General features: G+C 45.5%; 2 protein-coding genes across 5 annotated transcripts in view; one reads left to right on the top strand and one right to left on the bottom strand.

Moving 5' to 3' along the window:
* Positions 1 to 2152: 2152 nt before the first annotated feature.
* Positions 2153 to 8190, bottom strand: LOC306659560 (uncharacterized protein C10orf95 homolog). Its single transcript, XM_079137204.1, has 3 exons — positions 7255 to 8190; positions 3166 to 6998; positions 2153 to 2927 (listed from the first exon to the last, which is right to left on the bottom strand). The coding sequence occupies exon 2, from the start codon at positions 6941 to 6943 to the stop codon at positions 6308 to 6310; it is 636 nt and encodes a 211-aa protein (XP_078993330.1). The 5' UTR covers positions 6944 to 6998; positions 7255 to 8190; the 3' UTR covers positions 2153 to 2927; positions 3166 to 6307.
* A 5876-nt stretch (positions 8191 to 14066) lies between these two features.
* The window catches only part of MFSD13A (major facilitator superfamily domain containing 13A), a 17762-nt gene continuing 10499 nt past the window's right edge, over positions 14067 to 21329 (top strand). For all 4 annotated transcript variants that reach the window (XM_079137202.1, XM_079137201.1, XM_079137200.1 and 1 more), the window contains exon 1: positions 14067 to 14201. The gene's annotated coding sequence lies outside the window, so the exon portion shown is untranslated. The remainder of the gene's footprint in view (positions 14202 to 21329) is intronic.

The raw sequence follows: 21329 nt of genomic DNA, 5'->3' as shown, positions 1-21329 counted from the left end.
CTGCCCCTGGATAAGTTGTTAACATCTATGGGCTTCAGTTTCCTCATTTGTCAGTGGAAATAATAATTATGTGTACTTCAAAGTTTTGTGAACATTAAACTTAATGAGTTGGTAGTTTCTGCATGGAACTTTAGCACAGTTGGTACGTAGAAGTTCTCAGCGTGTGTGAGGTGATGATTCTTATTCTTTTCTCTTAGGTAGAAAGGGAACTATCCAAAGGTAAGTGTAGTTGAGGCCTGGAGTAGAACTTGAAATTGGTCAGTCAGGCCTTCCTGAGTGAGGGGCTCTAGACCAGATGCTCCAGAGAGTAGGTCTGGGTCAAGACTAGTAGGATGCGACCGCTGGGATCAGGGCTAGGTCAAGACTAGTAGGATGCGACCGCTGGGATCAGGGCTAGGTAAACCAGGCTGAGATCTGGGAGCTCTGGATTCCCACCTATTATTGTGTGATCATGGGTGAATCACTCCCTCATTCAGGCCCTACTTTCCTGGCATAATGTAAATTTAGAGGGTTGAACCAGATGAACAGCAAGGTGGTTTATGGGTTCTGCACTTCTAAGGGTTAAGTTCAAAGAAAAGATCAAACAAGAGAGCGTTCAGGTTCCCTGCAGGCTTTATACCCACAGGGCTGGGAGTGAGGTGGGGTGCTGGATTGCACTGAGGGGCGGCACCTCTTTCTAAAAACTTGTAGTCAGGGTCCCTCCTTCCTCACTTTGACTGGGGATAGGGATAAATTTGTGTGCAGCCAGGGGCATTTCTGAGGCCTAGGTGGAAGATGGGGAGGAATATCTATGAGCCATGTAGATCCTCAAAAATGGGGGAAGTTGAGAGACTGCAAGTGCCTGGACCCAAGAATACAGAGAGGGAAGGGAATACAAATCATAGCTTAATGTTGTGGGGCTCACCATTTATGGAAACCTGAATTGTTTAAAACAGGAATTTGAGAGGGCTTACCAACATGGAAATGATTCTCTAAGCTTAAAAAAAAAATCAAAGCAGGCTGGGCATGGTGGCCCACTCCTGTAATCCCCACAGCTCTGGAGGCTGACATAGGAGGGTTGCGAGTTCAAAGCCAGCCTCAGCAATTTAGTGAGGTCCTAAGCAACTCTGTAAGACCCTGTTTTGAAATAAGATATTTAAAAAATGGCTCAGAATGTGGCTCAGTGGTTGAGTGCCTCTGAGTTCAAACCCCAGTACCCCCACTCCAGAAAAAAATTAAAGGAGCCAGGTTCAATGGTGCATGCCTGTAATTCCATCAAGTTAGGAGGCTGAAGCAGGAGGACTGCAAGTTGGAGGCCAGCCTCTAGCACTTTAGCAAGACCCTGTCTCCTGGATTCAATTCCCACTACCAAAATATCAGTGACATAAGTATGTAGTACATCTAATTTTTTATCTTTTTTTTTGGGGGGGGTGTACCAGGGATTAAAAACTCAGGGGCATTCAACCACTGAGCCACATTCTTAGCCTTTTTTAATATTTTATTTAGAGACAGGGTTTCACTGAGTTGCTTAGCACCTTGCTGGTGCTAAAGCTGGCTTTGAACTCTTGATCCTCATGCTTCAGTCTCCCAAGCTCCTGCGATTACAGGCATGCACCACCACACCCAGCCATCTATTTTAACTCTAAAAATATCTATTTAGTTTTTTGTTGTTGTTGTTTTTCATTTTGCAGTATTGGGGATCAAACCAGTGTCTCACATTTGCAAAGAAAGAACTCCACTGCTGAGGTGTGTTCCCAGTCCTTTTATTATTTTTAATATTTATTTTAAAATCTTTTGTTTGTTTGTTTATTTATTTATTGGTACTGGGGATTGAACCCAGGGGTGCTTAACCATACTAAGTCACATTCCCAGTCCTTTGTATTTCTTATTTGGAGACAGAGTCTTACTAAGGTGATAAGGCTGGCTTTGAACTCACAATCCTCCTGCCTTAGCCTCCAGAGTCACTGGGATTGTAGGCATGCCACCAGTACACCCAGTATTTTGGAAAATATATATTCTTAAGAAAAATTAATAGAGAAAAATAAATATTTCTGAAAGAGAAAGTATCTTGTAGGGAAAAATAATACTTTTGTCTTAAAGTCCAAAATAACTTTTGTCATTTTTGTTATTTACTTACTTATTTAGGCAATTTACTTATTTACTTACTTATTTAGGCAATACTGGCAATCAAACCCAGGACCTCACACAGGTCAGGTAAGTGCTCTACACTAAACCACATCCCCAGCCTAAAGTCTGAAATCAAAGAAAAGTCAAAACTACGGATATAAACAAGTTATAGAGTGTGTAAGTTACATAAGGTTTGTGAAAGGCAAATCTTGAAAAGTTTGTGTATGATTAAGTTGACTATTATTGGCACAGTAAAAGTTAAGATTTTTCCCCCCAGGATTGAACCCTGGACCTTGTACTTGACCGGCAAGTACTCTACCTACTAAGCTATATCCCCAGCCCCCTACAGTCAACTTTTAATACACTGATATAGAAAAAAGTCTAATCATTTATGTTTAAAAACAACTAGGGTTCCTTAAAACTTTGATCTGCTCCACATCATGCTTCAAGCATAGTCCTTGTTACCCTGCCACCACTGCATCTTATTTTAAAACTGACAGTTTTTTTCCTTTCTCTTCTCCATCTCCCCCTCCCTAACCTTGAGGGAAGGAAAATTACCTTTTTTTCCATTCTGGGACAAGTTGTCTGTCCTTGGACATGCACACCATAGGAATAAAGTAATTCATATTTCAGTGGTGACAAAAGATCTAAAAAATGACTATTTCTCAAAACTACAAATAATTTATGACCCTGGATAGGGTACAACTGGAATATAGCCATTGACTCACCTTTTTAAGGGCACATTATTCCCTTGGTAGTTAGTGTCACCTATGCTTTTCCTCTGCTAACAAAAAAATAAAAACTTTCCTTTTTCTCAAAACCTTGTCATCCTGTATAGAGGGAAAAGAGAGGTGGGAGGGGTGGGGGGGAGGAAAAAAAATAACGGAATGAATCAAACATCATTACTCTATGTAAATATATGAATATGCAAATGATATGCTGTTACTCCATGTACAAACTGAAACAACATGTATCCCATTTGTTTACAATAAAAATAAATTTAAAAAAAAGATTGTTTGAAATAAAGGGTAAACTGACAAAAAAAAAAAACCAAAAAACCTTGTCATCATTATTGGACTGACATCAGGGACAAAGCAAACATTGAGTTTTCCATAACATTATCTATCAAGATAATTTCTTGTGTCTATTAGTTTTATAAATCAAGTGTGTTTTTACTCTTGCTAATTTCACTTTGTAACTATTACCTGTTAGTATTTTGCAAGAGTACTACTTCTAACAGAAGAACCTGAGTTAAGATAATGAGGCGTCACCTCCAGGACAGATAGGGTATAATGCTGACTTGCAGTACTGATACTAACCCCAATTAAATGGGAGGAGTAACTGTAAAATTATAAACACTAAAGTTAAAACCCATTACTCTCATTTCAAGAATGGTGAAACTGGCCTGCTGGATGTTGACAACCCTCTCTGGGGCATCATTACTCTAATATATCCTACTACTTTGGGCTGAGGAGATGACTTAGTTGGTAGAGTGCTTGCCTCACAGGCACAAATTCCTGGGTTCAATCCCCAGCACCACAAAAAAGAAAAAAAAAAACAAAACAAAACTTATTACTTTGCTCTCACCCTTGTGTTCATGGATTTCATTCTTCGAATTCCCAGCCCCACACTCTGTGCTATACCACCTCACTCTCGTTTTCTATCTCAGCTTCTTACTCCTGCTGTGGGACTTATGACAACTTTTCTTTACTTATTTGCCTGTTGCCCCATGTCTCCCGACTAAAATCTAAACTCCAGGAGGGCAGGGACTTCCATGGCAGTCTCCTTCACTACTGTTTCCCCAGGGCAAATAATAGGCACTCAAGAAATTTGTTGGATGGACTTTAAATAAACACTGAAAATAATCTAAATTCTATAGAATACTTGGAGGCTATTAAAGAAAAAAATGACTGCATATGCATTAACATAGAATGATATTCAAGATACAGTGTAAAATTCAACAGACAAAACAGTGTATTACCTTTAATGTAATAGACTACATAGGAAAAAAAAAAGGAAAAAATAATAGCTTTGGCTCTAGTGATCTTTAGCAGGTAAGGGAAATCAGAAAAGACTTTTACTCTCTATGTATTTCTGTATTGCAAGTTATTTTTAAAACACTGATATTTGAGCACTTACCACACTGTGTTAAGCTATGTACAGTGGAAAAACTGAGATTTCATGACATCTCCCTATAACTTTATGATATAGGTCCTGGTATCATCATTCCCATCTGAGATGAAGAAATTGGTTCAGGGTCTTTAAGTAATTTACCCAAGGACACACAGCAGACCTATCACACTATATTAACTCCTTGTGTGTGTTTGTTTTTTGGTAGTACTGGATATTGGACCCAGGGACACTCAATCATTGAGCTACATCTCTAGCCCTTTTTAATTTACTAAATTATTATTTTTGTACTGGGGATTGAACACAGGGGCACTTTACCAAAGAGCCACATCCCTTGTCCTTTTTTTTTTTTTTTAAGCCAGAGTCTCACCAAATTGCTGAGGGTCTCACTAAATTGCCAAAGTTGGCCTCAAACTTGTGATCCTCCATCCTCAGACTTCTGAGTGGCTGGGATTATAGGCATGTGCCACCACACCTGGATGCAGCTTTTTTTTTTTTTTAATTAAAACCCAAGGAGAAAAATATTAGATTTTTTCAAAAAACACATACAAGAAGGAAGCCAGGCACAGCCTCAGTAACTTAGCAAGAACTTGTCTCAAAATATAAAATAAAAAGGGTCAGGGATGTAGCTCAGTGGTAAAGCATCCCTGGGTTCAATTCTCAGTACCAAAAACAAAAACAAAAAGATAAAGCAAGCCATTCAGGAGAAACACCTTTTCCAGATTCTGAGGTTTGAGAGAACTTCTCCATGAAGCTCACAAATACAGCAATGTCCAATCAGGTGGTTAAGAGCCTCAATAACATACCTGTATACCCAGGAAGCTATTGGTCAGCTACAAATGGATATCCAAGAAAAGTAATTCCACAAGGGGCCAAATTCCTACAGACTGGACATCAAATCACGTGATCTGGCTATATTCCAGTTAAAATTGAATGTGTGGACTGATCCTCCAGCAAACTCCTAGAATACTGCAAACCTCAGTTAAGTAAGTTTTAGACAGTTAGCAAAACTTAGAAGAAATGACAATCATCTTAACTTGGTTATTTTTATGCTTCTTTTACAGATAAAGAAACTCAAGTTCAGAGAGGCTACAGATCCATGGTTAGAAAATGTTAGAGACAGCCCTCAACCTAGGGTCTCAGGCACCCCTTGCCACTCATGCCCACCACACTCCAATAACAGAGCATGTGTCTTCAGCCTCTGTGGGTAGTGGGAAGACTAGAAAAGGGCATAGGCATGCTAAAGCGGAGGGGACCTACTGAAGTGCAGAGCCAGGTTCAGTGGTCAGGGTGCACACTTTCTCAAGAGGGCACTTAAAACACACACACCTCCTTACATGTGTGTAAGACTCATTGCACAAATGGCAAAACATCCACTTCCGAACATAAAAATGAACCTGCAGCATACATTCAACTTCACTCTTTTTTGCCGTTTGTTTGGTTTGTTTTGGTACTGGGGATTGAACTCAGGGGCACTCGGCCACTAAGCCACATTCCCAGGCCTATTTTGTATTTTATTTGGAGACAGGGTCTCACTGAGTTGCTTAGTGGAGGCTGGCTGTGAACCTCCTGTCTCAGCCTCTTGACCCGCTGGGATTACAGGCCTGTGCCAACGTGCCAGGCTTTTTTTTTTCTTCCCTATAAACTGGGGATTGTTGTCGCTCCCTTAGCTTTGTAGGGAGCGAACTGGAAGAAGAGTGGAAAGGAAAATTAGGGTTTACTGCATGCCAGGCTTCTTAGGGGACGGCAGATGGGGAGCGGGAAGAGAGTTCAGGCTCTTCTCGGGTTCGTCCGCTACATCACTGCCCCAATTCCCAAAAGCACCTAGAAGGGAGGTGCAGAACACCTGGAGAGATCCTCAATCCCTTCTCGTCTTTCCCGCACTGTCCACAAATAACACGAGAGAAAACAACGAATGCGGAGAGAGGGGGTCGTCCTACAGTCAGGGGAAAAAGCGAACAAACAAATACAAAAGCCAGGTGCGAGTGTACCCGCTCCGGCTCGCAGGCGCTGCGTCTTCCGGGCTTATTGGCGGCGGGCAGAGCCAAGCGCTCGCACACCCGCGCCCGGCTCAGCCGAGGCCTTTCCGCTTCTTGGGGCGGCCGCGCTCCACGGCTTCCCGGGCTGGGCTGCTGCTGTCGCCACTATCCGGCCGACGCAGCACGCGCCTCTCCACCCGGTACTCTGGCTTGCCGACGCGCGGCGCCGCCTGCAGCAGGAACTCGCCGCGGCTGTAGGTGACGCGCACGTCGGTGCGCGGGTACGTGCCGTACACGCGCCGCAGCTCGCGGCAAACGAAGTGCGGCAGCTGCAGGCCCTGGCCGTGCGGGCGCTCCACGCGGCCCCAGCGCAGTTGGGTTTGTACACTGCCACCCTCGGGCCACGGCGCCCAGCTCTCGGCTGCGGATTCCTGCATCGACGACCCCACGACGCGGGCGTCAGGGGCCGCAGAGCCAAGGGCCGCGGCGTAGGCTGGTGGGAAGGCCCAGCAGGGCGGAGCGGCGACCAGAGATGCGCCCGGGCCGTAAAAACGGTGGTATTCTCGCGGGGCCGCCCACTCTCCCGCGCTCAGGCTCGTTGGTCGGCTGCAGAAGTTGTGGGCCTGGATGGGCGGCAGCAGCATCGGGGCGGGCAGGTAGGCGTAGGAGAGGGGCCGCAGCGGAGGCCAGACGCTCTCCCCGGGCGGCAGGCAGACGTAAGAGTACATGGTTTGAACCTCAGGCGGCGGGCCTTTTTTACTGGGGCTTCATCCTGAGCCAGACCTGTGGCGGAGGGGTGTTTGGATATATACTTAATTCTTACTGTCACCCGTCCCTTGGCCCTGGGCTGTGGTTTCTGGCAGGAGCCCCACTTGCCTACTTTAGGACTTTGGGGATTCGTTCTAAATCAGGTGTTAAGCTCTCCTCTTCCTCCCCTCTTGTCCCAGGTTTGGGCCCGAACCCCAGGCTCTCAGCAGGCCTTAAGGACCTTTTCAAACCCCCAAACCCTGGCGTGCCCTTTCAGTAACCCCACACTCACTTGTCTCCTTCAGCCTTGGGGGGTTAGTCTCCAGCATTTAGGGTAGCCAGAGGGGTCCAGAACGAGGCTTCTCTCCACCACTTGTTAGGTGCGCTGCTCCCCACATGCCCTGCCTCAGCCACACCTCCCCGTTACCAGGCAAAGGGAAACACCTTGAACTGGCCAGGAACCTGCCAGTCTTTGTCTACACTTGGGTGAGCCTAAGGTCATAGTGGCTCCAAGCTGGAAGCAGTGGCCTGAGTTCAGGGATGCTCACCCACAATATCACTAAAGGCTTCCCAGTTTCCTTTCCAATCAAGTTCGCTCCCCATCCCCTATCCCTTCCAGTGGATTGGGTTATCCTAACATTTGATTCGAACTGCTGCACACTGGGAGCTTCCGGCATTGAATTTTTAAATTGCTTGTGAGCATCTGATCTCAAGTTGATATCAACCATAGGAAGGTGGTACTAATAGTATGTGCACTTAACACATAGCAAGAAATTATATCTACACAATAAATGTGTGGACCAGGGCTTATAAAGGCTAAATAACTCCTTGCCCAAACTCAGTTATTTATGGTAAAGGCAAAATTCTATCCTACATCTGTCTCAAGATTCATGCTCACAATATTAGACTTTTTTTTTTTTTTTTTTTTTTTTTTTTCTGTACTGGGTATTGAACCCAGGAGCTCTTTACCACAGAGCTATATACCCAACCCTTTTTATTTTTTATTTTGAGATGGGATCTAAGTTGCTGAGGCTGGTTTCAGACATACCATCCTCCTGCCTCAACCTCCCAGAATCAGTAAGATAGGCATACCACCTCTGTGCCCAGCACAATATTAGTCTTGTTGCCAATCCATGCTGGGACTGCTTTCAGACTATCTCGTAATCCTCCCACTCTAGAATGTTACACAAACATTTGTAATTCTTCATAGCCATGTGAAAAACAAAGTGATATTCTCATTTAATAGATAAGGAACCAGAGGCTCAGAGGAGGTAGACTCCTTTCCTAGGATAACACAACCTAAAAGTCCAACTGATGCCAAAGCCTACAGGCCACTTGGGTGAAGTCAGAAAGATCACTTCATTCTGATGGGGTGAGTACTGTGAGCTCCAGGCCCCTCTAATAGTTGTCCACCTATTACTCTAATGGAGTGAGTGATCATTCTGGATGATTAAAACTGATATCCAGTTTGGGGCTCCCTCTTTTTACCTTCCTCCCTCCCTCCCTTTCCTCCATCCATCCTTCCTTTCTGTTTTTAGTTGTAGGCGGACACAATACCTTTATTTTATTTTTATGTGGTGCTGAAGATGGAACCCAGGGCCTCATGCGTGCTAGGTGAGCACTCTATCACGGAGCCACAATCCCAGCCGTTCTCCCCCCTTTTCTGTTGATTCAAGCACCATAACCAGCTTGAGTACCCTTCAAAACCCAGCCACCTGCTGGGAAGAGCTCCAGCACTCACTCTGGTGATGTTACTTTAGTCCTAACTAAGCTCCTCTCCCAAGTCTAATTTTGGTCAGTGGCCTAGTGAGGATAGCTGCTGAGGTCAGTCTCTGAATAGAGAGAAGGGACTTGGCTAGGGTTTCACCCACACCTTCAAGAGGGAGTCTTGCCCTCTGTCCACTCTAAGGACTGGTCCTAGGAGTTAGTGGTCCTTTTGGGTGAAGCCTTCTGTGGTAGGCAGAATAACACCTCTCCCCCAAAGATGTCTATAATCTCATCCCTGGAAACCTGTGAATATGGCAAGAGGGAGTTAGGGTTGCAGGTGAGGTTTTTTTTGTTTTTTTTTTTTTTTTTGCGGTGCTGGGGATTGAACCCAGGGCCTTGTGCATGCGAGGCAAGCACTCTACCAACTGAGCTATCTCCCCAGCCCTGCAGGTGATGTTAAGGTTGTTAATTAGCTGACCTAATCATCCTGGATTATCTCATAATCCCAGTGTAATCACAAGGGCTCTTAGTGTGAAAGAGGCGGGCTAAAGAGGCAGAGTGACAACATGTGAGAAAGACTTGATCAGCCATTGCCGGCTTTGAAGAAGGAACTGGCTCATGAGCAAGGAGTGCAGGCAGCTTCTTGAAGCTGGAAAGGGCAAGAAAATGAATTCACCCAGACAGCCTCAAGAAAGGAATGCAGTCATGCCAACACCTTGATTTTAGCCAACAAAATCCATTTCAGACTTCCAGCCTCTAGAACTGTAAGTTAATGAATTTGTTTTAAACTGTTAAATTTGGTAATTTGTTGGCTGGGGCTGTAGCTCAGTGGCAGAGTGCTTGCCTAGCATGTGTGAGGCACTGGGTTCAATCCTCATAACCATATAATAAAAATAATAAGTGAATAAATAATTATATAAAAGATTTTTTAATTGTTAATTTGTTACAACAGCAATAGGAGACTAATATACCTCCCCACTCCTATTTATATTACTTGGTCCCTCTCCTAAAATCCTAGCACTCAGAGTGTCCAAGGCTATCTGTGGACTGACCTCAACTCAGCCTTGAGATCAGTGACAGTCCCAGTGGGACTGGCCAATTTTTCCACCTGTTCTCAGTTGTCCAGGGGAATGTAGTCACACCTTGGTGAACAGCGTGGCACATGCATGTCCAAGCTCAAGTAGAGCCTGGGGAGGTGAGGAACCTGCAAGTTTAATTGTGGTCCCTACATGCTTGCTGAAGATTTCTAGCCTCTGGGAAGGATGTTTTCAGGCAAAACAAGAAAAATAAGGATCAACCTGTGAGTTTCTCAGTATTCATTCACCCTGATTCCAGTAACCACCCTGATTTTTGGGGTCCCCTACTGGTTCTCAGTCAAGTGGTTCTGGCAGAGTTGATTATTCTGTGTGTAAGTTGTGGGTGAATCAGCCCTGCCATCCAGCTAGCCATAGTGATTGGTTTAGGCTAACCAATATGAGCCAATGGCAACTGAAACCCAGAGTTTTGCTTTTTTATTCCATGAAGAGAAGTTCTTTCTCCCTGAATGGAAATCTGAAATAATGCATTCTGGGCTGTGGGGGGAAGTCCTCCTGAGTGTGGAACCTAGATCAGAGAGGTAGGAAACTAAGGGAGCAGATAATTTCTTCAAGGATAGTGTGTATCCATCTGTTGCAGGTCCAGGGATTCCAGTATGATTCAAGGAGTCAGGCAGTGATGTGGCCTGTGACACCCCAAGTCCCCTCCCAATTAGCTCTGTGCTTGGCAACAAGGAGGAGGAATAAGAGATAATCACAAGGGAGAAGATTGTGTTAAAATCAGAAGGCTAAGGGACTTTAGAATGTAACTGGGACATTAAGTGCAACATGAAGGGCCAAGTTCTATCTGTCCTATTTTGTTTCCCCCAAAAGTTTCACCTGTTTACTAGCGAACCAACTCAAACCAGTACTACCAAAGCTTCAGACTAAAGAAAAAGCACATTCCTTTGGAAAGATAGTAGACTGAGACAGACCTCATTACCCTATGTACATGTATGATTATACAAATGGTGTGAACCTACATCACATACAACCATAGAAATGAAAAGTTGTACCCCATTTGTGTGCAATGAATCAAAATACAGTCTGTAAAAATAAAAAAATAAAAATCACATTCCCAGTTAAATATTCTTTACTGTCCAGATAGTGGTGACATTTTGTTTGATGTGACAAGATGATCATAACCTTGCTACACATAAATGTGTGCTATTTTCATGTGTAATTCCTTACAGACCTAACCTGATTCTCCTCCAGTGTTTCCTCTTGGAGTGTACCTGATTTTATTATTAGTTTTCATTCGAATACATTGAGAAGTGGAACAAGTTTGCTTTTGTTTCTTGGCTAGGAATTGCTTGATTCTAAGTCTTGTAAGAAGACATGGTGAAGAACTGAATCAAGTGCACACACTGCAATGGCTGAGAAATCCAAGATCTCTCGTAGAAGTCACATCCAGGGCTAGTTCCTTATCAACCTTCCCCATCCCACCACTTCCCTACTGGGCTCCCAGGGAGGGCTAAGGAAAAACTCAGGGTTTGCTTTGAAATAAAGGCACACATTGGCCAGAGGTAGAAGGGCAGGGGAAATTCCCTTAGCAAATTTACAAGGGGCATAGTGTGCCAGACTCCACAGTAAACGCTGAAATTTCAGCCTTCTATCTTCACAACCAGGAAAGCATAGATGGAGGTGAGGGGTGGGAATGGGGAAGAATTGATCACCTTTCGTCTAGTCATGAGGCCATTCTGGAGGAGGGATTTCAGCAGTCACTTAAGTCTAGAGGAGGTTGTGTGTGTCTGTGTCTGTCTCAGAGAGAGTGTACAGACTGAGTTTGACTTGACTGCAGCCATCTTGAGTTGTAACTGTCATGACTTCCCCATAGTAGCCTAGGTGGCTTTTTCTGCATTGTTTCTCAGCAAACTACAAACAGACAAACCATTAGAGTGGTATGTGGAGTTTTACAACTGGACCCTGGCACCAGGATTATGCCTAGAATGAAGTCACCTTTGTTCAAACATGTACACCCTTCCTTCTGACGCAGATTGTAGGGGTTCAACTGGTCTATTACTGACATTTCAGTCGGTAAGTTATTGAATAAATGACGCTCTGCAATTCTATATCTGTCTGCCTCTCTTCAATCCTAGGGTACCTTGGGGCTGGGCCTCATACTAGGACTGGGTTATTTTGGAAAAGGGGGAAACAAGGTGAGAAGAGGGTTTGAAGGGGTTGGCTTGGGGAAAAGGAGGGAAATGAGACAGCCTTGTGGATTATGGGTGCTGGGAGGAGGTTCATGGGGTCCCTAGGGGCTCTCCAGGATCTGGTTGAACAGGCTCCAGCCCCTGGACACAGGGCTGCTATTGATATTGGAGATGGTATCAACAGTGACAATAAAAATGAAGCAGGATCACGTGAGTGTGGTTATACAAACAAGGCTTTAAATGGTACTTATGTTACAGCAAGAAGGGAGACACAGCCCTAACTGTCATCCTGGCTCAAACAAAGAATAAAGATGTGTAGATGTGGGGCATCTTCAGGGTAGGCAGGGACTTGTCTTGATTTCATCACATGTAGAGGTGGGATTTTATTTGCACCTGTGCTCTTTATCATGCGATGCATGTCTCACTACCATCTTAAGTCTACCTTTTTTTTTACTATGTCAATAAAGTAAAGATAACTGCACATTACTTTAGTGACTGTTTTGCATAGTGTTTTACCTCATCACCTGGAATTTGCTGCTTTTCATCTGGGAGAGTCCGTAAGATTTTTCAGAATAGGGCAGACTATTGTCTCAGTGTGTTTGACTTTCATGAGCTTGTCTGGCTCTGGCTATTTCTGCTGACTGCATAGTCTTAGAAGGCTGAGCTGGCTTCCTAACCTCCCTTCTCCTGGTATGTTATATGGTCTTGAAAACTGGTTTACTTTTTAACGCCTAATTTTCTGTCATGCATGCTAACCCTGTGAGAGCTAGCTTGGCTGCCTCATTGTGTTGGACCATTTGCTGTTTGTGAGCCCGTTGCTGTGTTGTCACAAAGGAAGAAGAGGACAGTATTTCTGTTGCAAGGAGTTTTCTGACAACAATCAACAAAGGCATAGAATCAACAGTTCACAAAACTCTTATACCCCTGTTTCTCAGTTAATGCTCACAAAATCCTGGTAAGGAATACAACAGAGGTTAACAAAAGGAAGGTTCCTTAGCAAAGTGGTAGAATTGGGCGGGCACAGTGGTGCTGGCCTGTAATCCTAGCCACTGGGGAGACCTTGGAGACAGGCAGGTGGAAAGTCCAAGGCCAGTCTTGGCAACTTAGTGAGACCCTGTCTCAAAATAAATAAAAAAAGCTGGGATTGTGGCTCAGTGGTTAAGCACTCCTGGTTAAATCCCCAGTACCAATAAATAAATAAGTAAATATAAAAATATTAAAAGAGTTGTGAATTTAACTTGATAAGGTATCCCTAGGTACAGTCCCCAGTATCTGCCCCCCCCCCCCCCCCAAAAAAAAAGTGGAATATGGACCAAGTCCTAGGTGCTCTGGGAATAAGTAGTGCTGGGTTCCAGCTTGGTTGGGCCTTCTGCTTGTCTGAAAGTCACTGAATCTCTCAACCTCAATTTACTCATTTGTGAAATGGGAATAATAGCTTTTACCTCTTAGATATAATGTGACTCAACAGGAAGATGTACACGGGATTCTTAACACAGTTTAGGGTACATAGTAAGAGCTTGGTATTCCTTGTGGCAATATTATTATTATTAGGAGGAAGCAGTGACTCTGGAGGCTGGGGCAGGAGGATCGCAAATTTGAGGTCAGCCTCAGCAAATTAGTGAGACCCTGGCTCAAAAGAAAAACAAAAAGGGTTGGAGATGTAGCTCAGAAGTAAAGTGCCCTTGTGTTCAATCACCAGTACAAAGGAAAACAAAAATGAAAAAATAAAAATTGGGGCTGGGCTGTGAGGTTTCGAGTTGAGAGCCTGGTTTCTGTGGTCTGAGCCCTCGCGCCCACAGCTCAAGCTGTGGCCACCCTTGCGCGGCCCACAATCCAGCATCAACGAGTCCCAGGTCTTGCCACCGACACCTTCAAATCCCCATGAGCTGTGCATTCAGGCAGTTCATAATGCTTGAAGGAAGGTGCTGAGGTCTGTTCAACCTCCGAATTAAGCAAGGACAAGTGAGGAAGAGGAGCACCCAGGAAATAAATTTGATTTGGGCGAAAATAACCTTGTGGAGGTGAGAGAGGGGATGAGCCACTCGGGAATCCAGGCAACATGCCCCTATTTGCTAGTGTCCACTTTTTTTGGTCGCTAAGGGCAAGAGCCCAAGACAAATATGGCTGCTGCAGCCTCAGGCGTTGGTCACCTGCCTGAGCTGCGGTCCGGGGAGCAGCGAGGAGCCAATCGCTGGGCGGGGGCGGAGGGAGAGACTGGGGAAGCCCGGGCGGCGTGCGCGCAGGCGCAGTGTCTCACACCTGGCCCTCCGCAGCCTCGGAATTAGGCTTCGCCTACTAGGATTGCGGTGAGGGGCTGGCTGGCGGGTGGTCGCGTCTCGGGGGCAGGCGTGGACTTGAGGCCAGTTCTGACACAAATGACAAGCCTAAGGGGGTAGGGAGTGCTCTTCGGTCTGGGAATCGTAGGGACTGTTTTCGGGGGTCCTTTGAGGTGATCAGGTTGTGGATTCAGAGAATTCTGGGGTCATGGCGGGAGAGGCTGGGCTCAAGAGGCAAAGCTGAAATCGATGCAGAGGGCTTGGGGTGCAGGGGGAAGGGGATACAATGGATCTGATAGCTCCTTGGGCATATGGGGTCGTGGGATGTCATGAGTCAGGCCAGGATCTATTCATTGACATGGCTCTTAACACTGGTGGCGCAGTAGAAGCACTTTGGAGACTTTTTAAAAAACATCAGTGTGCCAGGCGTGGTGCCGCACGCCTGTAGTCCCAGCGGCTTCGGAGGCTGAGGCATGAGGATCGCAAATTTGAGGCCAGCCTGGGTACTTTAACAAGATCCTGTCTCAAACATTTAAAAAGGGCTAGGGGTGTAGCTCTGTGATAGTGTACCCTTGGGTTCAATCCCTAGTACCAGAAAAAAAAATTTAAAAATCAATGATGGAAACCTCCCCCTCCCCCCGAGATTCTGATTTTTATTGGTTTGAGGTGAGGCCCGACCTTGGGTATTTGCGAACAGCTCCTCAGGCGACTTTAATGTGCATATGTGTTTCAGTGCAGTTATTGAGTAAAGGGCTCCTTGGTTGATCCTGAACTCCTCAGTTGCTTGGAAGGGGTTGGTGGTCCTCGGTTAAAGCCGATGATTCTCCAGTGCCACCTTAGTAACTTATAGGGGAGGGAGACAGAGGTCCCTTCCCCAGTGAGGTGAAAGTTCATTCCAGCCCTAGGAGGAAGATGGGACCATTAGTATTTGGAACAGAGGGTGCGGCCTCCCAGGAGCGCCCCTAAGACAGGACCCTGCTTTGGGAGACTGGGGAGGAAGATGACTCGAGTGTGAAGCAGGAAATATAGCAAACAATTCAGAGGTCCACTGTTTATTGAGAAAATAGTCATGCCTAATATTTGCTTTGCTTATTCCACCTTAAACTTTCATCTGTTTATTTGATATCCTGAGGACAGCAGGGAGTAGAATTGTTTCCTTCATTTCACAGATGTGGGAGTAAACTCAGCTAGTGAGTGATAACATTCAAATCTGTCCCAGGCTCCTAACTCCAAATTTTGGATTTTAGTGGCTTCTCACCTATGCACTCAACTGCTTCTCCTATAGTCTTCGGTCTTTCTGAGGGGTATCATAGCCAACACTCACCCTCTTTCTAAGGCCCCTCATTCCAAAGTCCAGCCTGGCATTCTTGGTTTCCTCATCTAACTCCATGGGCACTCCTTACACACATCATAGGTTGGTTCAGAAATTGGGGAGATGCTGTTTGCATTTCTAGGTTTTTTAAAATTTGTTTTAGTGGGCTTTTTCACTGTTGTGACTAAGGGACCCAACCAGAAAAAAGGAGAAAAGGTTTATTTGAGGGCTCATGGTTTCAGAGGTCTTAGTCCATAGAAGGCTGACTCCATTCCTCGAGGCTCCAGGTAAGGCAGAACATCATGGCCGAAGAGTGTGGCAGAGGGAAACAGCTCACATGGTGATCAGAAAGCAGAGAGAGAGAGTCCACTCACCAGATACAAATATATACCCAAAGCCACACCCCAGTTCCCACCTCCTCCGGCCATACCCTACCACTTCAGTTACCACTCAGTTAATCCCTATCAGGGGATGAAATCACTGATTAGGTTAAGACTCTTACAACTCAGTCTTTCTAGGAACCTTCTTGCACTGCCTCACATGTGAACTTTTGGGGGACACCTCACATCCAAACCATAACAATCTCCTAGGAGCCTGATGGGGTGAAGGGAGGAGAGTTTTTACAAATGCTAGAGGGTTCCTTCCAAACAGATGTAATTCTGTCAACCCCACCCCCAGTTCATTGTCTCCTGTCACTCCCCCACCCGGCTCCTCTTGAGGACAGAATGTTGTATGAGGGTTACAACATCATTCCTTCCTGATCTGGCCCCTCTCTACCTCCCTCCTCTGAGCTCTCTGCCCACATTGTTTCTGGTTTTCTTAGCATGGGGCTGTGCATTTGGTGAAAACTTAATACTCTTTGCTAGTGTCAGTATTCCTCTTGCTTTTAATGTTTTACTCAGAGGGACACATCAAACTTGCCTTTTTCTGATTCTCACAGCCAAGCAGAACAGCAAACTTGGGGCACAGTAGGGCCTGGGGATTTTCTTATGGCTGCTCTTTTGAGGGCTGAAGATGGATGCTCATATTGGCCTTTTTAGGGATAAGTGGACCTAGCAGGTATTAATTGAGCACCTCTATGTGGTGAAGGAGTCTGGTGTAGGCAGAGGCAGAGCCCAGGGACTGGGCTGACCTGGTCCTCCTTTTAAGGAGCTTGTGGGCTGGAGGAGGGTAAGAGAAGCATTCACATGCTTGGTACAAAGGACTGGTGTCTGAAAAGGGGAGAGAACCCTGACGTGGTATACCTGGGAAGGTTTGTGACACTGACCTGGGTCTTGGATGAGCAGGATTTGCTGAGGTTGTCGAAGAGGGGTGCATAGAAAAGTGAGAAATGCTAAATTTAAATGCCTAAAAAGTCAAAAACATTGTAATCTTGTCCCACTACCTAATAGCTCTGTGACCCTGGGCCAGTTATTTAACCTTCAGATCCTTGGTTTCTTCATCATAAAGTGTGGATGGGGGGCTGGGGTTGTGGCTCAGTGGTAGAGCACTTGCCTAGCACATATGAGGCAGTGGATTTGGTCCTCAGCACCACATAAATATAAATAAATAAATAAATAAATAAATAAAGGTATTATGTCCATCTACAACTAAAATATTTAAAAAAAAATGTGAATGATGGGAGTGGCAACAGAGCTGTAGGGATTCATGATGTGAAAGCCAGGCATCCCCTAAATACCCAAGATATGGTATGGAGTCATATCTAGGATAGATATCGTGGATAGAAGGGATAGTATGAACAGAATTCTTTTTTTTTTTTTTTTTTTTGGGGGGGTGCTGGGGATCGAACCCAGGGCCTTATGCTTGCAAGGCAAGCACTCTACTGACTGAGCTATCTCCCCAGGCCCTGAACAAAATTCTTAAAAAAGAATTTTGGGGATGGCAGATGAGAAAAGCTGGGATGTTCTGGGCACTAAGAGGCATCAGTGCCGGGTACTGCAGAGAACTTTCATCATGGACTTATCAGAGGGAGTCACTGACTGATCTTTTAAAAATCATGAAAATATACTTCAGAGATATGAAAAAAATTAATAATTGCTACCATTTATTGAGTCTTGTATGTGCCAGGCACTTTGCTTCATGCTTTTAGATTATTTAGTTTACTTTTGCATTTCAGCCCCACAGCCAGCTAAGAGGTTGGTATCAACATCCCCACTGATTCAAGGAGAGAGTAGGGTTGACCTAAGGCCACCAACTGGGACTATTCCTAGGGCAGGGATGGGCTGTGGGGCCTCTAGCAGGCTTTTCTGCAAGGTGCCGCAGGGTTGTAATGTTGGTTGCAGGTTACAGATCCCAGTTTATGCAGCTAGGCCAGCTTGGGCTCCGCGCTGCTCTTCCCTGGGACAGGAGGACTGTCCTCTGCTGTGGTGGTTGGGCATGGGGAGGAGAGTAGGGGAAGACTTTGCTGATGGAGGAGTGGAATCTGGAGAAGAAACCCATGAAGAGCACCCTTGCGCCCTTCTCTCCCATTCAAGTCTGGTTTACCTAGACAGGTAGCTTTGCTTCCAGCTCAGCCTTACAGTGGGGCTTTGTCTCTGCATTCTTGGATGTGTTTCTACTCTTTACTTTTTCTGACTTTGCCATTTTGCCATCTTTTTCTCCAGTTCGCTTACTTGTGTGAGGGACCCGAGTACCAGGATATTCACCTGCTCCTACCCTGATCTAAGAAACAGGTAGTTTCTGCGCATCAATCAGGTGACAGGCATGATGTGTTAATTTAATGCTTTCTGTACTCCTCTAAAGACAGGCTTTATGATCCCATTTGGCAGATAAGGAACCCAAGGCTCAGCTGGGGAGACTTGCCTAAGGTTACACTTTTAGGAAGTGCAATTGAGATTTGAACCTGAGCCCTTCTGATGCCATAAGTCATACCCTTTCCATCTCACTATGTTTGAGGTCTTCTAGCCTCGCCTCAGGGTGAATAGGGAGCCAGCTGGTGGAGGCTGAGGACCTTACGAATTCACCTCCAGTGGCAATGGTAGAGCCACTGGGCATCTGCTTAGGAGTCAGAAGACTTCACTCCTTTTAGACAAAGGCTGTGGAGTTAAACAAGGTAGTTCTGAGAGACCCAGGGGAATCAGAGAAAGTGACCTGAGTGAAGGATAGTGATGGATGGAGGTGTACACTATGTTGTTGTTGTTTTAAATTTATTTATATATATATATTTTTTGTTGTTGTTGATAGACCTTTATTTTATTCATTTATATGTGGTGCTGAAAATTGAACCCAGTGCCTCACACATGCTAGGCAAGCACTCTACCACTGAGCCACAACCCCAGCCCCTACATTGTGTTTTATGGCCCCTAAGCCATAACCCTTGAGTGGCATCTCATTTAATCCTTACCCATTCTTGTGTGGCAGGTCATGGGGCCTTCAGTTTATGGAAGGGTAAAGAGATCCACTAGCTATCATATCTTAAGTTTTGGTGCTCACTATTTTGTGCTCAGTGCTTATAAGTATTTTCTCTTTACCTCCTAACAACACCTTATGACTAAGGCACAGAGAGGTTAAGTAAATTGTTCCAGGTCACATAGGTAGTAAATGGTAGTCAGGACATCTGAAAACTCCAGTCATGTCTTCTCTCCATTCTCTTACTTCAAAAAGCAGTGCCAGGCCCCATGCAGTGGTAAATCCCAGCAACTTGGGAGGCTGAAGCACCGAAGCCAGCCTCAGTATATTTTTAAAAAAATTTTTAAAAATTTTTATTTTTTTGTAGTTGTAGATGGACAGAATGCCTTTATTTGTTTATTTTTATGTGGTGCTAAGGATCAAACCAGTGCCTTACACATGCTAGGCGACTGCTCTGTCACTGAGCCCAGGCCCAGCCTCAGTATCTTAGCAAGACCCTCAGCAACTTAGCAAGGCCCTGTCTTAAAATAAAAAATCGAAAGGGCTGGGGCTGGGCACAGTGACGCATACCTGTAATCCTAGTGGCCCAGGAGGATTGCAAATTCAAAGCCAGCCTCAGCAACTTAGCAAGGGAGGCCCTGTCTCAAAATAAAAAATAGGGGCTGGGGTTGTGGCTCAGTGGTTAAACATCATTGTCTCAATCCCCACTACAAAAAAAAAAAAAAAAAAAAAAAAAAAAAAAAAAAGGAGAGAGAGAGAGAAGAAAGAAAAGCAAAGTGCCGGAGGAAATTTAGGGTGATTGGTGTGTGCCCTGTCTCAGTAGAGGGGTGGGATCACAGGTGGACACATTCTAACTCTCCACTGTACACTTTGAATACGTGTGTATGGATATGTCAGTTACACCTCCCTCTGAGGAAAAAGAGACAAGCATTTCCTTTGGGCTCACCTGGCCATCCTCCTGCCATGAGGTAAGGTGGGACCTCTGTGGTCCAGCCCAGAGGAGTTTCTTGCAGGATTTCAGGTACTTTTGACCACTTCTCTTATGCTCCCTCCATGAGGTGCAGACTGGCACAGGGTGAGGGGCAGATCTTCTAAGTGACTCTCTAGTGAGTCTAGTGGGGCGGACTCCCTCCCATTGTCTCCTTAGAACCTCTCTTCAGCCAGCCTCTCCTGCAGCAAAGAGCTGATGAAGCCACCCATGTCCCTGAGGGAGAGAATGGGGAAGACACAGCCTTGCCTTTGAAATCCTGTGGTGATGTGATGGAAGGCAGTGTCCACTGTGCGGATGGCAGGGGCAGAGGGTCCCGTGAGTCCCCAGGAGTGAGGGTATTTTGTACCCAGTGCTGGCTCCTGAAGGATGGGGGAGATAGGGAGGGTGCTTCCCTAGGAGGAACCAGCCAGAACAAAGGCCTGGCCAGAGGAGAGGGAGGAGCCTGGGCTGGGGTTGAAGAGGGCTTGCAGGCAGGACTGGGAGGAAGGAGGGAGTCTGGCCTTAGGCCAGCCAGTGGCTCATCCCCCAGAGGAGCCTTGATGAGTCTGGGGACAAAAACAGGTCTCATGGAGGTGCTGCTGGCTCTTTTGGACTGGGGCCAAGGAAAAACAGGTTTTGGCCCTGTGTGGAAATGTGCGTGCATAGATAACTGAGCCATGGGCAGGCTTGGATTGAGGGTACCAGGGGCTCTCTGAGGATCAGCCCTTCGGTTTCCTTGGGCTGCCATAACAAATGCTACAAACTGGATGGCTGAAAGTAACCTTCGATTCTGTCATGGTTCTGGAGGGTAGATATCTGAAGTCAAAGCTTTAGCAGGGTCACGTCCCCTTGGAGACTCTAGGGAAGCACCTTTCCTTCCCTCTTTTAGCTTCTGGTGGTTGCTGGCAGTCCTTGCATTGCTTGACTTGTAGCTGCATCACTGATTCCTGCCTCATCTTCACGTGGCCAATTTCTCTGTGTCCAGATTTCCCTCTCCTTGTAAGGACACCTGTCATTAGGCCCATTCTAATTTAGTATGACTTCGTCTTAACCTGGTACAACTGCACAAATCTGATCATATCCGTAGGTTGGGGAGTAAGGACTTGAACATACGACTCACAACACAAAATTTGAGAGAAGGAAGCCTCCATAGCTTCTCTCAAGGGGTCAGGTAGGCACACATGGGAATTATTTTTCTGAAAAGAGAACAATAGTTTTGAGTCTAAAAGAAGAGTCAGAAACTTAATGCCTTGCTGCTTAAAAAGTGTGGTCACAAACAGCAGCCTCACCTGGGAGCCTGTTAGAAAAGCAGAATCTCAGGTTCCTCCCCAGACCCACTAAGTCAGCATCTATATTTTAATGAGGTCACCAGGTATTAAAATCTGACTTTTATTTCCTTTCTCTTTCATGGTGAATCTTTCTCTCAATCTATGTGCATGAGTCAGTTATACTTGGTGTGTTCCTTCTCTCTTTCTCTCTCTCTCCCTCTCTCTCCCTCTCTCTCCCTCTCTCTCCCTTTCTCTCCCTT

Source organism: Sciurus vulgaris (assembly GCF_902686455.1).
Source record: "Sciurus vulgaris genome assembly, chromosome: 4".
Taxonomy (NCBI): Eukaryota; Metazoa; Chordata; class Mammalia; order Rodentia; family Sciuridae; genus Sciurus; species Sciurus vulgaris.
This window is presented reverse-complemented; position numbering and strand designations above follow the sequence as displayed.

Bases quoted from the DNA above. Each gene is read 5' to 3' on its own strand.
- LOC306659560 (XM_079137204.1), bottom strand. From the start codon at position 6,943: ATGTACTCTTACGTCTGCCTGCCGCCCGGGGAGAGCGTCTGGCCTCCG.